The sequence below is a fragment of the Astatotilapia calliptera genome, chromosome 15, assembly GCF_964374335.1.
Source record: "Astatotilapia calliptera chromosome 15, fAstCal68.1, whole genome shotgun sequence".
Classification (NCBI taxonomy): Eukaryota; Metazoa; Chordata; class Actinopteri; order Cichliformes; family Cichlidae; genus Astatotilapia; species Astatotilapia calliptera.
In genome coordinates this window covers 6,081,421-6,097,320 of record NC_137436.1, presented here as the reverse complement: position 1 = coordinate 6,097,320, position 15,900 = coordinate 6,081,421, and the positions used below count along the sequence as shown (strand labels likewise).

General features: G+C 42.6%; 1 protein-coding gene across 4 annotated transcripts in view; it reads left to right on the top strand.

Annotated features, from left to right (window-relative positions):
- ino80 (INO80 complex ATPase subunit) overlaps positions 1–15,900 on the top strand; it is a 40,077-nt gene that overhangs the window by 20,703 nt on the left and 3,474 nt on the right. For 2 of the 4 annotated variants that reach the window (XM_026194342.2, XM_026194340.2), the window contains exons 28-35: positions 6,766–6,893; positions 11,808–11,902; positions 12,316–12,388; positions 12,871–13,029; positions 13,146–13,248; positions 13,334–13,422; positions 14,560–14,715; positions 15,231–15,402. In XM_026194342.2, the coding sequence (XP_026050127.2) occupies positions 6,766–6,893; positions 11,808–11,902; positions 12,316–12,388; positions 12,871–13,029; positions 13,146–13,248; positions 13,334–13,422; positions 14,560–14,715; positions 15,231–15,402 (975 nt within the window). Of the gene's footprint in view, positions 1–6,765; positions 6,894–11,807; positions 11,903–12,315; positions 12,389–12,870; positions 13,030–13,145; positions 13,249–13,333; positions 13,423–14,559; positions 14,716–15,191; positions 15,403–15,900 lie in introns of all 4 variants that reach the window. The other 2 variants (XM_080290084.1, XM_080290083.1) reach the window with 1 other exon arrangement.

Below are 15,900 nucleotides of genomic sequence, written 5' to 3'. Positions count from 1 at the left end.
AGGCCATAGAGGAGGAAAAAACAATGGGCTGTAACATTTTGGACCGTACATTATTTTTTGTTTGTTTGTTTATTTGTTTTGATGTCATTGTAATTGTATTATTTCCTTGAAAGAAAAAAGAGAGAGAATTAATTACATGTAAAAAATGTTAACACCGATGATGACACGATGCTTCTGTATGTCTCTGAAAGAAAGCAACATGTATTATCGGCTCAAAAATGAAGCCCAAGCAGCCACACTGTCTTCTCCACGGAGACATGGCAGAAAAAGAAGATTGGACTCTAGTTACAGAGAAATTCTGGGCTTGTTTTCTTGCCAAATTAGTTTAGTTTGCTTTGTGAAAATTCTACTCCTCGCAACCACTCAATTTAAAAAAAAAAAATTCAAATGGAGACAGATTTGAAGTTTAAAAGAAACTTTAAGTTCCACAGAAATAGCTTTCCTTGCTGTCTGTGTGGCCTCTGTCTCCCTCGCATTAATTAGAAGCAGCCACTCCACAAAATAACGGGCTTCTCACTATAGCACCGACTCTTTAACTCTTTTTCTAGCTTTATTGTGTACTGTTAAACGACTGTTGCTGCCGTGAAGGAATCTCTGAAGGAGATGGTTGGCAGGTTGTGGAGCTGTTTTTTGGTTGTTGTTGGGGGTTTTTTTTAGCTGCATTAGAGAGCACACAGGAGTCTGTGTGCGCGTACTTCCATATCCATCAGTAAAGTTCTGGCCCTGCCGTTCACATTAGGCTGTGGGAAATGCAGTTCTGCCTTCCTGTCCCTTCAAAGAAACTCTGCTCTCCACCAAAATGGCAGGAAGCTTCCCCGGCCCTCTGATAGACAGGCACAAAACAACACAGACTGCCAGCCTCACCACATCACCGTCTGACTCTGCCCCTTTTAATCTGCATTAAGCTGGCACCGGTGTCCGTCTGTGGAATTCAGCTTTTTTCTTTTTTTTTGCTAGCAATGAAAAACAAAACATACAGCCAAGTGTGTAAAGGGATTGTGATTTCCTAGTCCAATTTATGGGTATAAATGTGTCCACAAGAAAGAGCAAATTTTAAAAAAAAAATCCAGTGTAGACTGAAGGGGGAGACATTAGCCACATTATTTTTCTATGCTGGGATCTTTAAACATGGAAGCCAAGTAATCTTTGTGCTTTGATCTGTGGTAAGTTCTGAGTCAATGCCAGCCAAGGGTAACTAGCAGTAATCTGTCTTAATGACAGAGTTCAGAGTGGGCCGCTGTGGTGTGGTGCGGTGAGGTTCCCCAGCGAAACTTGGGAGTCTTCATCAGACTGTCTGTCTCTTCCGCTGCTTTAACGACTCCTAGAGAACCAAAAGAAGCGTTCCTCTTGCATGTTTGAGGGGAGGCGGTGGTGTATGTGTGAACATGTTCCATATATGCTCCTCCATCGCTCAGACTCAGCCACACTTAGTTGTGCAAGCATATTTTTTTCTTTTAAGGGAATTTATGTTCTTCTTTTTTTTTTTTTTAATGACTCTCTTTCAGGCTCCAGAGCAGAGATGCTGCTTTCTGGATGCAGACAGACTTTGTTTGGGGGGGTTGTAAATCTTCACTAAATTCTCCTGTTTTCTGTCGGGCTTCTCACTTCCTAGCTTTCAAATCCTCCCACTGGCATCTGGCTCTTAGCTGTACTGATGCTGTCGCTGTAAGAAAATTAAGTTTCACTCTGATTTTTGTCAATATATGCAGAAGCAGCAAAGTAGTGTCAGGCTAATATTTCCATCATCAGCGCTGCTGAACAAGTGTTGCTCATTGACTTATTGATTGCCCAGTGTAATGTATCATTGTACAGTGAGGGGCTGGTGCTTGGTTCGATCGTTGATTCGACCTGTTCTGTGGCCTCCCATCTGTCTCTCTTTCTCACATAACCATTCATCCATCTTCCTTCACTAACTCCTTTTCTGCAAAATTGCTGTTCTTCATCACATCTGGCTCACTTCCCTCCGTGTTCAGGGCAGCTCCCCACTTGGCTTTGGCAGACAACAGCAGCAGAGGGGAAGGAAACCGAGGACAGCATAGAAGATTGTAGCGGCGTATTAATGAAATTAGCGCCATAGTTGGTTTGGGAGTATCAGGCGCCAGGCACCAGGGCTGGGCCGGGGTTAATTAGCTGGCAGCAGGCCTCTAATTGGGTCAGGACCATGTCAGACCCCTGGCTCTGGCCCTGCAGGGATTGGATTACAACGTCGGGGGACAGACAGCAGGGGGAGGAAAGGGGCGAGCGAGAGAGGGTGTGTATCGTGGAGTGGGAGGGTGAGTGTAGAAGTGGAGGAGGGAAGGATGGAGAGGCTGCTGGAGGGTGCTACAGTGGATGTAGTAGAATGGGGGTGTGAGGAGGGACAAGGGAGTGCAGCTTAATCTGCCAGCAGGCGGTAAGCATGAAGGAGATGGGGAGGGCCTGGCTGGGTGAATACCTCTGTTAGACTGGATTGGATTGAAGCGGGTGGTGGTGGCGAGGAGGGGGGTGCTGTGAAAGGGGGGCAGGGCAGGTGGTGAAGCTTGATATGTGTATCCATAGCAACGGCAGAGTGGTGTGACACCACATGGGATTTGCTCGTGTTTTGGGGTGTGGTCTTATCGCAGTCCTCATCCCTGTCAGGCCATGATTTTAAAGTTGTTTTGTGCCCCCCCCCCCCCCCCCCCCCTCCCCCCCTTTTTTTTTTTTTTCTTGCTTTCAGTTTTACTCCACATTTTGATCTACACACCACAACATATTTGGACATGATCTCTTTGTTTGCAATCAGCTACATAATATTGCTGTTGCTATGTCAATGAATTTTAGTGACTCTTTCGAGCCAACACACTGTTTGTTTTTTTTTAGCTGTATCGACCTTTTCATTTAAATTCCTCCAAACCGTCCATAATTCATGGTACATGCGTAGTTACTATATCCAGTTTGCTCACGCTTAAGGGCAGTGGTCCTGCATTTCATTGCCACCACATGTAGCTTATAATGTAAGCATAAGTGTTACATTGGAATGAGACAGACCACCAAAGTCCTCCCAAATTGTAATTATTCATTTTCTTGGCTTCCCTTTTATAGAGTATAGCAGCAATATGAAACTGGGGTTTTCTCAATGCAGTACTAAATGCTTGAACTCTGCAACCTCTCTATAAGCCACATTGCTGTGGGACGATTTTTTTCTGCCTGTTTTCTTGCTTGCCTTTCTTTCTTTCCTTTTTTATTGTCTTTGTGTTAATAATTTCTCTGTGTATGAATGCAACTCAGAATTCAATATGGTGATGATCAAGTGATGCCGATAAGCAACTACCAAATGCTGTATCATGGTCACCGGTGTCATCAAACACCAGAAGGTTGCTTTCTTAAGGAGCAGAGCAGCTTCCCTATTAATGGTCTCCCTCATAATCCAGTCATAAACAAAAGGATTATTGTGACTGACACGTCTCTGTATACAAGAATAATAGTATCCAACTGTTTAATATGGGATTTTCTCATTGCCTGTTAATGCCATTCAAGACTTAGTTTAAGTACATGCAACATTTAGTCCTCTTTGGCCAGAAAAATCCTCAGATAGGGGCTTTTAACCTGTCTTAAAACATGACACTGGAGTCTGGAGGCTTAAATATAATCTCCTAAACAGAAACAGATCAGTAGCAGGGGTTTAGCAGTGTTGTCTTATATGAGTATTTGTGTCTCTGCCAAGTGGTGGTTTTGCGCCTGGGTGGTTGGCAGCGTGGCCCGCAAGTGTTAGTCAGTGCCCTTGACTGAGCAGCGGCCCTGGTTAGACTGGCACCTGCGGCCGGGAGGCCCTGTCTGATCTCAGCCACAACATCACCGCCACCACCACCAGGCTAATCCAGCTTCGCTGTAGCCGGAGCCACCACAGACCCCCTTTCCTCTCCGTCTGTCCCTCTCTGTCTGGACCATTTTTTTTTCTGTTCTGCATGTCTAATCTGCTGCATGCCGGCCTCTCTTGTCTTTTACTTTCTCAGTCCATTCACTTTCTTGACGCCAAGGCCAATTACAGGCCTTTCACGGAAGGGTACATTGTGTATCTCATGGTTTGCGGTGCACTGGGCTCTTTGTACAAACCGAATAGAACCACAGCAATGCACAACTGCCTATTTTAGAGTAAATAAAGTGTCACATCGAATCTGCTTCAGTTGTACTTTAATGCCTTTAGCTATAGGTGTATTATTTAAGCCATTCATTATCCTCCTTAAAGCATTTCCTATGTCATTTCACAATTTTTCAATATTTTGTGAGTTAGCTCAATTCATTGTAGGTGTTTTCTCTTTTGTATTTACAATATAATGAGAAAAGATACTGATGTGGAAGAACGCATGTCATTTACTAAATGTAGACCCCTGTTACACCTTTAATTTTACATAATGACAGGAGATAAAACGCTCATCCTGCTAACCAAATCTTTCTAGCAAGTCTTGCCCTTTGGCAGCCATCTTGGTAATGCCCCCAAGCAGCTATTTGGGTATTTCGAAGCCTCTGTCTGAATAAGGAGAGAGCGTACCTAATATCAGGACATAACAGCTGTATATTTAAAATGTTCAGCTAAACCCATTACACACACCATGCATGTGCAAAGCTTCATAACATTACAGCTTTTTAACAGCTCAGCCAGCAGTGCAGTAACTATCAGCTTCTTTCTACCAGAGCACTGAACAAGTACCATTCTAATTCAGCCTGTATGATAAACTGTGAAAACATGCAGTACACATACATCTTTTCTTCTATAATGACTAGATGCGCCCTCTACAAAGCTGAAACTGTGGGTGTAGCAAAAGCACGGTTGGCTCACATGCTTTCCAGTTTGACTGTTAGAGAAGTCTCCTATAGATTTTTTTTTTCCATGTCTCCTTCTTTAAAATGTCTCTTTATAAGACCTTCCTTTCAGTTGAGCTGGTTCCAGGTGTTGTTGGTGAACTTCTTTGTTTATTGTAATGGCGTAAAGTACTTGCGTGATACTGCGTTAGTAGTGCGTAGGTGCTACGTAGAGCTTTGCAGACCCACATTTACATGTTGCTATCTACGCCATGCATGGAAAAACCAGTAATGTGGGCTACTCTTATTTATGCAAGTGCTGTTGATCGTCTTTAAGCTTGCTCTAGCTGCAAAGGAGACAGTAGTCATGTTATACAATGAAATTCTTAGCAGTGGAGTGAAACTGTTTAAAACAAAACTATTCACTGCAGCCATTGTCTGCGTTTCTCCTACGTGATTCTTTGATATTTTGCACTTCTTCCTCTACGTGGCAAACTCCACTGTGGTCTCGCTCTTTCATGTTCAAGCCAACTTTTTGACCGGTCAACACACAAACCTTTGCATAATCCTCTTTTCTGCAAATGGAAAAAAATACAGGATACTTGACAAAAAAGCTACGCGCCTCAGAAAACATTAACCTTTTTCAGCTTTTCAGCTGTCCAGAAGAAAAATACAACAAGCGAAATTAAAGACACGTATGAATTTAATCCAGAACAAATTTTGCCAGCGTATTCCCAGGAGCTGTAGGTTGTGAGTGTGAGTGAGACCAGGACTGGATGTATTTGACAGGCTGACACCACTCCACAGTGACCTGTAGGTGAGCTCTCCAATACTTCCCCAGAGCATTTCACCTATTCATCTGTTCTATTAGTTCCTCTTTAACACCTCTGCCAGGCCTGACATTTTTTCAGAAGGTTATACTAAAAGGTCACAGGTCAGGGTTCAGTCCAAGTATAAATTAGCATAGAAAGGTCTCCTTAAAAAAAGATCTATGTGAGATTGTGGGTCTGTGGTACATTTTAACACAGGTGTATATTTCAATTTTTTTTGCATGTTTCAAATATGTTCCAGGAGGCTATTCTTTTTGAAGGTATCCCAGTCTGTTTTTTGCTTTTTGGAGAATGTGTTTTGAATTAATGGCCGAAGCAAAGTGAAGAAATAACACTGGGAAATATTTGTAAGCCCAGGTTTGCAGCGCACAAAAGGGCTTTGGGGGACAGGAGTCCACCTCTTATGTAAGACGGTCAAGCCTCACTCTCCCATAGGGACTCTCTTCTAATCCTGACCTGACCCTGTCCCCTGACCCTGGACCTGGCCTTAGGTTCTTCCTACTCAGGGCCACGACCTCTCGGTCAAACACCATCGTGTGCCTGTCACAGGGTCGAATGCAGGCACAGCTTTTTCCTTATTCTATCATTGTGTCAGATGACGTTAATTCCTCATCAGCTGGACATCGAGGAAACCACTTCAGCAGCAGACCCAGGGTCAGAACACCCCCCTCTTTCCCATTGCTCTTGTCGGTAAATCATTTGAAGGCCAGCGAATACCTGATGTGGTATCAACAGAAACGTGACCAACTGCCAGGCCTGTTTGTTCACCTTTTGTGCTTTTGTCTAAAATGGAGTGTAAATCACTTTTTCCTCAGAGTTTCACTTTGTCTCTTATTCTCTCTGCTCTCAGCAACAGCACAGTCAATCAGGGCACAGGCTTTATTTAAACGGTCACTAAATTAGGGCCAGATCTAGGAGGATCGACCCCCCCCCCCCAGCTCTATCTGTTCTGGTGAAAAGGGTTATTCAAGAGTCTTATCTAACTTCTGAATTGATTGGAGTTTGTTTTTTTTAACTTTGTAAGTAAGCAGATATTTTATTGTGTCAACTCACTAAATATTTTCAGTGATTAATGTGATTTCATCACACAGCTACTTACTGAGAGTAACATGGAAAAGTTGCTGTGTTGCCACCCGGGTGGTTTGTGTGGTAAAACTTTCTTTCCCTCTTTCAGATAAGGAAAGCCTGATTACAGAAAGTGGAAAGCTCCACACCTTGGATATCCTGTTGAGTCGACTAAAGGCTCAGGGACACAGAGTCCTCATCTACTCTCAGATGACTCGCATGATAGACCTGCTTGAGGTATAAAAGCACACATACACGGCATACATCTATAAATAGAACAGTTTGTTCCTCATTTTCATTACCTTTGCCCCTTTACAGCTCTGCTCGCTCTATTCATATCTATTCTATTTATAAGTTACCCTCACACTATTGCTAAGTGTAGAAAAAGTAACGTCCTGAATTCCATTCAGTAATATGTAACCTGAAGGTGAGTTAAATCTTTTAGATATCTGCATAAATCAATTCCAAGTTTCCAAGTAAGTTGTTTAAGCTCCTCACCCGAGCAGTGTAACCGTTGGGGTGTGGCGCTACAGCACCTCTAAACCACCTGCCTGTCCCTCGTTGGTGCACTCATTAGACTGCTAATTAACAGGTCAGGACTAATTAGAGGGGTCTCATCTGCAGGGGAGGCAGCCAGATGGGAGGGATAACTGGGTGAAATAAGGAAAGCGGGGAAGTGGAGGGGAAATGGGTGATGGGAGTGGCAGGGTCTTTGGGGTTAGAGGAGAAGGAAATAACATGAAAACCGAGACAAAGGTAGATGGATGAGGAAAAGGTGGGAACAAATAAACGATCACAAAATCCGTTTTTCCCGGTTTGAGCTTGATAAATGAACCCGTATTACTTTTACCCACATGCATGTTTTTCTTTTCAACTTCTTAGTTAGTTATAATCTTATTGGAAGGTCAGAGGCTGTCAGTTTGGAATCCAAGATGAAGATCGAAGTGCATTACTGCTCTCCCTACAGGAATATAATGCTGAAACACAGCCCTGACAGTGATTATGTGTCGACAGCCTCGGTGTACTCTGTTGTTGCCTCCATATTTGTTGCAAACATCACTATGGAGCCAAAAGCCTCTCGCATGATGTCATTCTGTCCCTATTCACACAGTGCAGAGCCATTTCCACAGCCAAATGCTTTGATGGTAGATGGACCTGGCCCAGGTGGCTAAGGACCGTCTTCCTGTGTGTCTGGAAAACAGCAAGAATGCCTCGTGTTAAAGGCCACTGGAAAACGGCAGTGATGAGAATGCTCAAGATGGCTTCGATAATGCTGGCTAGTCATTCTGCTTTAGTGTTCTTCTCACTGATTGCCCCACCTATAGTTGTTCCCTCTAGCTATGATTTAATGAGACAACATTACAGTGCCCTGTGTATCACAGAAGTCATTGTGTATAAGTGACCTCATAATGCAATGGGAGGTGGGCGTTGGTTGAGGGGGAGGTTGTATATGACAGCATCTCCTCTGCTAATGGGCTCAAGGCAATCACGGATGAAATCATACATTCACCCAATTTGGCTTCAGTGTTTTGTTTTTTTTTCCTTTTCCATGTTTGTCATTGGTCATAGCTAAAAAAAAAAATAAATCTGCAGATGGAGTTCATTATCTGAAAGTGAGTCTCTGACTAAGAGAGAGAGTGCGGGAGAAGTTGATGCTGATCTGTGTCATTATCATCATTGTTATCATCACCAGTCGGCTGCCGGTTCTTCTGGTGACATCACGCGGTCAGTTGATGGATCATTAAGATTCGGGTGGCCCAAAGAAAAATAACACTGTTTGCTTTCTTTGGCAGCAGCTGATAGTGTAGCGGGACCACGGAGTCACTGCCTTCCTATTTAAGCTGAGTTTTTTTTAGACATCATTTTACTGCAAAGTCTGCAAAGCTTAAAATGCAGGAATGAGGGGAAATGCCCACAGTCTCTTGGAACTGCTGCCAAACCAGAATAGAATTTTGTCTGTAAATGAAGTACCGGTAATGCAATTTGCCTTTCAGGTGTGCCTTGTTCATTATTCAATTCAATTCAGGTTAGTTTTATTTATATAGTGCCAAATCACAACAGCAATCACATCAAGGCACTTGTTATTGTAAAGCAGACACCCTATAATAATACAGAGAACCTTTCAACAATCAAACGACCCTCTAAGAGCAAGCACTTGGCGACAGTGGGAAGGAAAAACGTCCTTTTAATAGAAACCAGGCTCGGGGTGGGGCGGCCAGCTGCCATCACTAGTTTGGTGTGAGGGGAAATTGTCTTGGAGTGTTGGAGTGACACACCTATTATTCAATGAAAAGCACGGCTTCTGCATAGATTATTTTGTGGAACATATTATGACAGTTTGTTTGTACGTTTCTGCACACTATGATTGCAAATATAGAAACTCTACAGCCTGTGACACAGAAGGAAAAGCCAGAGAGTGGAGTTGTAGTTACCGTGTTTGTTAACACTGTGGTTTTGATGAATGAATAGTTTTGCAGGTTTCATCACCTTGTCCTTGTCTGAACTGGTTTTCTGCTTATACATGCGACTTTTTAGCAGTAGCTAATCAAAGTCCATGTTCTTGCTTGCTGACACTTACTGCGGTCATTTGGCTCCTGTAATATTGTGGAACTATTTTTGAAGCCAAAATGATCTGAACTGTTGTAGTGAACCAGAGATTGCATTTTTCCTGCATTTCATTCTCCTCAATGCAATTTGGTCGCTCACTTCTTAGTATGCTGTACTAGAGGGGGATAGAAAGGTCCAATGAGCTTTCTGCTAAGGTGTGATTTATACTGCTGTGTTGATACCTGTCAAAGATATGATGTAGTTTTCATATAGCCTGCAGAAGCCTGCCACACACACCCTCCCCAGACATTTAATGACACGCGCACACACTGATTTGTCCGCTCAGTGGCAATATGCTTTGCGTCTGTGAAACAAAATGTGGTCATTTATATATTTATTCTCATTTTCTTTGCTATTTCAATCTGTGTATAGACTCTCTCTTCAGTGTTACATTAATTTAATGCTAAATAACTGTGGCTAAACATTTATTAAGTGGAAAAAAAGCCAACACGATCTGCTTTTGCAGTCACCATGAGAAACCGAACACAGAGAAACTCGACAGACTGGCATAGGAGCCAATGCCAGATAGCATTTTTGTAATTGCAGAATGATTCAGCCACACATGCAAAAAGAAATGTGCATAGACTACACCATAGGATGTTTTACAAAGTGTTTTTTCACACATCTGTATTAATGCCTAAAATTGGAAACACTGTTTAATAGTTAAGGTCAGTGAAGTTCTGCTGCTCCTGTGGTCTTGGGCAGGTGTTGCATGTACCATGTCACTGACAGCAGACATAACAGTCTTAAGCCCAGCTCAGTTCTGAAGTGGACTCTGTTTTATTATCGTGCCACAGCATGTTCTTTTCAGTTATTACAGCTGTTGGGTTAGGAACAGTCTGTGACCACGCACACTAATCTAACAGCATTTGCTTGACTGTGGGGACTCATTTTTAACAGGAAGTTGGGAACAGCCTGTGTTCCCAGACCCACTTTGAAAGAAAAAGCAAAATTGTAATTGGAGTGGATACAAAAGTATCGGGCATTCTTAAAACAAATTTGCGTGTTCCCATGCGTCGTGAACTTCAGGGAACATAGGGGTTTGGGGGGTTTTGTTTTGTTTTGTTTTTGGTTTTTTTGGCGATATGTGGTTCATAATGGGCCGATGATAGTTGCATGAAAAAAGTAAACATTTTGTCCAGTCAGGCCAACCCGACATAGTGCTTGATTTATAACATTTGTAAAGGAATACATTAGAAAATGAGTGAAAAACTGCAGAAATATCACACTTTCACCTACGGTTAGCACAAACTGGATCAGAATATTGTAGAAAATTGCCAGCTGTTGGGATTTATATTTCAGTGTGGCATCTTGGAAGAAATCGAAAGCATGCTGCAACTAACCAGGACTCCAAGTGTAAACCACAAAAAGGCTGCAGAGGAATTTGATCTCTCAGGTGTAACTTTTCTAAAACTTTGATTCTGCTGATTTAGATGGAGATTAGAAAGACAGCAGCGTTGTGCTGGCAAGATACCAAAGCCCAATTCAACAAGGTTAGCAGCATTTTGGCGAGCGCTGCCCTAATGGTCCCTAATGTAGTGTTCGGTTAGAGCAGATGGGGCTGTTGGGAACAGAGCCAGACACTCAGAGCGATGAGGGGGCAGGCCCTGCTGGGACTGAGGGCCCCGGGTGTCGTGAAAGGGGATTTGGAGGGGGTCATAGAAAACATAGCTTCAAATCATCGTTATCATTGATAATGGCTGTGTGAGGGGAGTTGTTATGTGTGGCCATTTATTGTAACTGGTTCAGGGGGGACTGACATGTTTCATCGAGGAGGTCGCGAGTTCAGGGCAGCGCTCAAAGGAAGCTCAGCGAGTCACCTCATCACTGCTGTTGCTCTGACTTCAGAGCTCCTCCCATCAAACCCACACACAGGCGCACACAGCGCAGCTTAGCAGACTTTGGGGGGGATAGAATATCAAGCTCTTGATTTCTCAATGCCTCCCTGGGCTCGGATTGAGGTTTCAACTCCAGCGAATGCACATAAGAAATGTGGGATTTTGGGATTTTGGACACAAAATTGCTGTCAGAAAGAAATTCTTACAGCACAGATGAATATTTCTTGACCCTTGAAATTTAACAAGTAGGGCTGAAGGCTTTATCCACTCCTCAGAGAAAGAATAGAATTTCATATTTGAGAGCTTATTAAATTCAGTGTGTAGTTGCTGCTTGCGATCCCCAGAGCAGAGGCTGAAGAACAGTTTGAGATTTGAGTTTTGGATTTGAAGTTTGGATAACTTTGGTTTGCTGGTTTCGAAATCAGTGGTGAGAGCGATCTATGAATGCCAAATATTGGCTAATCCTAGAGTTAAGTTTTAGTTTTTTTTTATTAACTTGATGCAGATCTAGTTATTCTAGTTATAGGTTTTATGAAAATAAAGCAAAAGATGTTGTGAAAATTAGAATCAGTTATTCTATATCTACATATTCCTCCATACTGGAAGTAAGCCAACCTTCTGCTCTGTGAAAGACCAGAATAAATGAGGAGTCATTATTTATTTATTAGTAATTATTTTCTTTACTGTCTTTGTCCCATCTTTCCAGGAGTACATGGTTTATCGCAAGCACACCTACATGCGCCTCGATGGATCCTCCAAGATTTCTGAGCGCAGGGATATGGTGGCTGACTTCCAGAGTCGGTGGGTAAAGATAAAATACGACCTAGAGTGCAAGTGGTTGTGCATGCATGAAATAAGACGTCACCCATACATCGAAATATATATGGGTGTGTTTAGTCCACATTCTCTGGTTTGCATTAGTACATAGCTCTCAGGCGCCAGCATTACTCTTTTTGGAGGACAAAAGAGTTTGAAGTTTATTGGAGTTTATTGAAGTTGCTTTATGTTGCAAGGCTTTCACTACTGGTGCACATTTCACATCCTATACAGGACTTAAGCTTGACATTTTTATTCTTAACTTACATTGCAACTTCATTTAATGGCATGATATGTGGATATTTGTGCTGTAGCTGCAGTTGGGAATGATATCTTCTGATTTTGTCCCCCTCCTCTATTCCCTCCACCCCCCACTCCTCTCTCACTGCCCTCCACAGAACGGATATCTTTGTCTTTCTGCTGAGCACACGGGCCGGAGGGCTTGGCATTAACCTGACTGCTGCTGACACTGTGAGCCCCTTATTGATACCATATCATAGTTTAAATAGCACTAACATTTACTAAAGGTCTATATCCAGGGCAGCACACATTCTCTGTCGTAAAACACAGTTTCAGCATAAATAAATACGTTTGGATAATGACTAAGGAGCATGATTGTGTATGTAATCAGTAGGGCTAAACACGCCTCTGAAAATGATAATGTCAGTGTTTATTAACATGTCTCGCTATAAACTCCCTGTAGCCCTGTTCGAGTGAAATTAGCTTTCATGACAATGAGCGTGAAGCGATTGTTAACACAGGACATCTGTCACGTTAAAAGGCAGTTCACTTGGGAAAACACGTCATTGTTATTAGTCTCCGAAATTGCAGAGAAGGGAGTGTCTGTTTCACGCTCAGGCTTTCTTCACAAAAAAAAATTAGACAATGTGGTAAACATGGATATCCTAATTTTAGAGAAAAATATTATGACATATATATTTTTTCCTGTGCAGGTTATCTTCTATGACAGTGACTGGAACCCCACAGTGGACCAACAGGCCATGGACAGGGCTCACAGGCTGGGTCAGACCAAACAGGTCACCGTCTATCGCCTCATCTGTCAGGGCACCATCGAGGAGAGGATACTGCAGCGGGCCAAGGAAAAGAGCGAGGTGTGTCAAAAATATCCTCTATTCTTTTTAAACCAACAACAACAAAATAACACAAGTGCATAATGGTCATATTAATAACAGAGGTGATTAATGCTTTAATGGTCTTCTTTAATAAGATCCAAAGGGTAGTGATCTCTGGAGGCAACTTCAAGCCAGACACGCTCAAACCCAAAGAGGTGGTCAGCCTGCTTTTGGACGATGACGAGCTGGAGAAGAAATGTGAGTGTTTTGATTGGGCAGATGTTAGAGTTTCACTGTGAGGGGAAGGAAAATATGAAAACAAACATTGTGTCTCTTTCTGTAGTGCGCCAAAGGCAAGAGGAGAAGAGGCAGCAAGAGGAGAGCAGCAAGGTGAAGGAGCGCAAGAGGAAGAGGGAGAAGTATGCTGAGAAGGTATGGAACTGATTAACTGAGTTGGTGGCTGCCTGGATGTGGAGTGGAATATGTAGAATACTTCGAGTAGAAACACATGTGAAATGTTAGAGAGAAAGTTGGAATGGAAGAAATTGTAAGGTAGGAAGATAAGGAGACAAGAGTCCTGGAAGAAACTTTTACAGAAAGTTTTGTGTTCAGCTCAAGAGTGAAAACTGTAGTCTGTCTGTTAGACGATAGACTCTCTTCTGTCTAACATAATATAACATTGACCTGATAGTGAAGCTGCAGGAAGGGTCGAGGGGACATTGAAATCATTATGACTTATTCCTTTGAGATATTATACAGTACATAGCTGGTGAATCTGACAGAAATCAGGTCACTAGTTTGAGATAGTCAGTGACTAAAGTAGGGTCAGATGGAAGGTCAGAGGTTCATCTAAAATCATTAAATATCTTCCTCTGGGGATCATATCCATACTGGATTTCATGGCAATCTGGTCAGTGGCTGCTGAGTTTTGTCTTGCTCTGAACTCAAGAGCTGAACAGAAAATGTATATGCCATGCAACTGACTGTCAGCGCATTCAGTTCAACTCAATTCAGGTTTATTTATATAGCACCAAATCACAACAACAGTCATCTCACGGTACTTTACAATGTACGATAAAGACCTTTCTGTTAATAAGAGAAAACCTAACCCCTGTATGTAAGTGGCGACAGTGGGAAGGTAAACCGCCTTTTAACAGGAAGAAACCAGGAAGGAAAACCAAGCTGAGGAAAGGGCAGCCATCTGCTGTGACAGGTCTGGGATAAGGGGAGGGATAGGACAAGACAAAAGACCCACTGTGGAAGAGAGTCAGAGATTAATAATTAATAATAAGAAATAATAATAAGAGTACAATAGCCTATGTTTTATCTGAATTTAGAGATCATCAGTTTAAGTAGTTATTTTGTATCATCTGGCTTCATTGATAGATATAGCTGGGTATCATCTGCATAGCAAAGCCTTCTAACAATAAGTGGCTTAAACCACTGGTTTAATATATACTAGTTAGGTTAATTCTGTTTTAGAGGAAAAAATAATTTCACACCCCTACTTCAGCAGCATTGATTTCATCAATACCCTCTCCTGTTCTCGTTTCTGTTGTTAACTTTCAGAAGAAGAACGAGGAGCTGGAGAACAAGAGGAAAAAGGAAGTGAACCTGGTCATTTCCCACGCCCCCTCAGCAGACAACTCTAACTTGTCGGCAGATGGAGACGACTCGTTCATCAGCGTCGAGATGGACTCGGCCATGCCCAGTCCTTTCAGCGAGGTGAGGGATCCAGAGGAAAAACAGAAGAGATGGATGGTGTGTGCATGTGTGCGATAAAGAGAGAGAAAGGCTTTTGTGAAAGTGTAGGTCATAGATGAGGCGGGAAAGGGATGAGATTTATGTTAAATGTGATGACTTGTGGCTGCTCCATTAGGCTTCTTTGGCCTGCATCCACAAACTCACAATCTTACTTTGCATGCTGTGCTATTAATCCTCCTCCCCTTTTCTTTTCTTATCTTTTGTTTCTTTTGGGTTATTAATTCTTCCCCTATATTCTCTTCTCCGGCTTTCCTCTTCTTTCGATCCACTCTTCTGTCCGTCTTACCTTTTCCCAACCATTTGTCACTTTTATACCCTGCACATTGAATCTTTCCTTTCCTTTCCTGTCCTTTCCTCTCTGTTCCTCGGACTGTTCCTCTTGTTGCCCTTTACTGTACTTACCTGGTTCCTCGTTCCCTTGTGGTGCTGACCCGCAGCCTGTATGTATGTCTGTTTGTACTCCTATGCATGGACAGATCTCCTTAAGTAGCGAGCTCCAGCCCGGCTCATTACCTCCTGATGCCGACGCGGATGAGAGCAGCAGCGACATGCTCGTCATCGTGGATGATCCGCTTTCTTCCGCGCCTCAGTCTCGTGCCACCAACTCACCCGCCTCTGTGTCTGGATCAGTCTCTGACAATATGAATGGTGAGAAAACAATTTCAGTCTAGCCATCATTCATGGAGCGAGTAGAGCAGTATACTTTATGTTTTTCTGCACTTTGCATAGACTTGCTCTGCAGTTGGTGTCCCTGGAAAATTTGCTGTAGATCAAGACCAGATTTGACTTGTTACTGATACTCCCCACCTCTGAATTTAGGACATATCCGTTTGTATAGTGAGTGATATCAGCAGCTAAAGTTCAAAGTTTCCAAATAAATATGTAGCATATATGTAGCATTAAAGACAGTTACTTAACCCCAAAGTATGTAAATGGTGCTAAAAGTTGTGTTCTTCCTATATAAAGGCTTTAGAGGTCTCTCTTGCTCTCTGGTTGTTTAGCCAATGCATTTTTGGCAGTGTTAAACAGCCAGCCCACCCAGCAACGTATCTCATACACTATCAGAAACCTAATGGTTTGTCCTAACTAAAAATAATCTAAGTACATATAATCTCTTCCAAGTGTGGAGTTGCCAAATAAAACCTA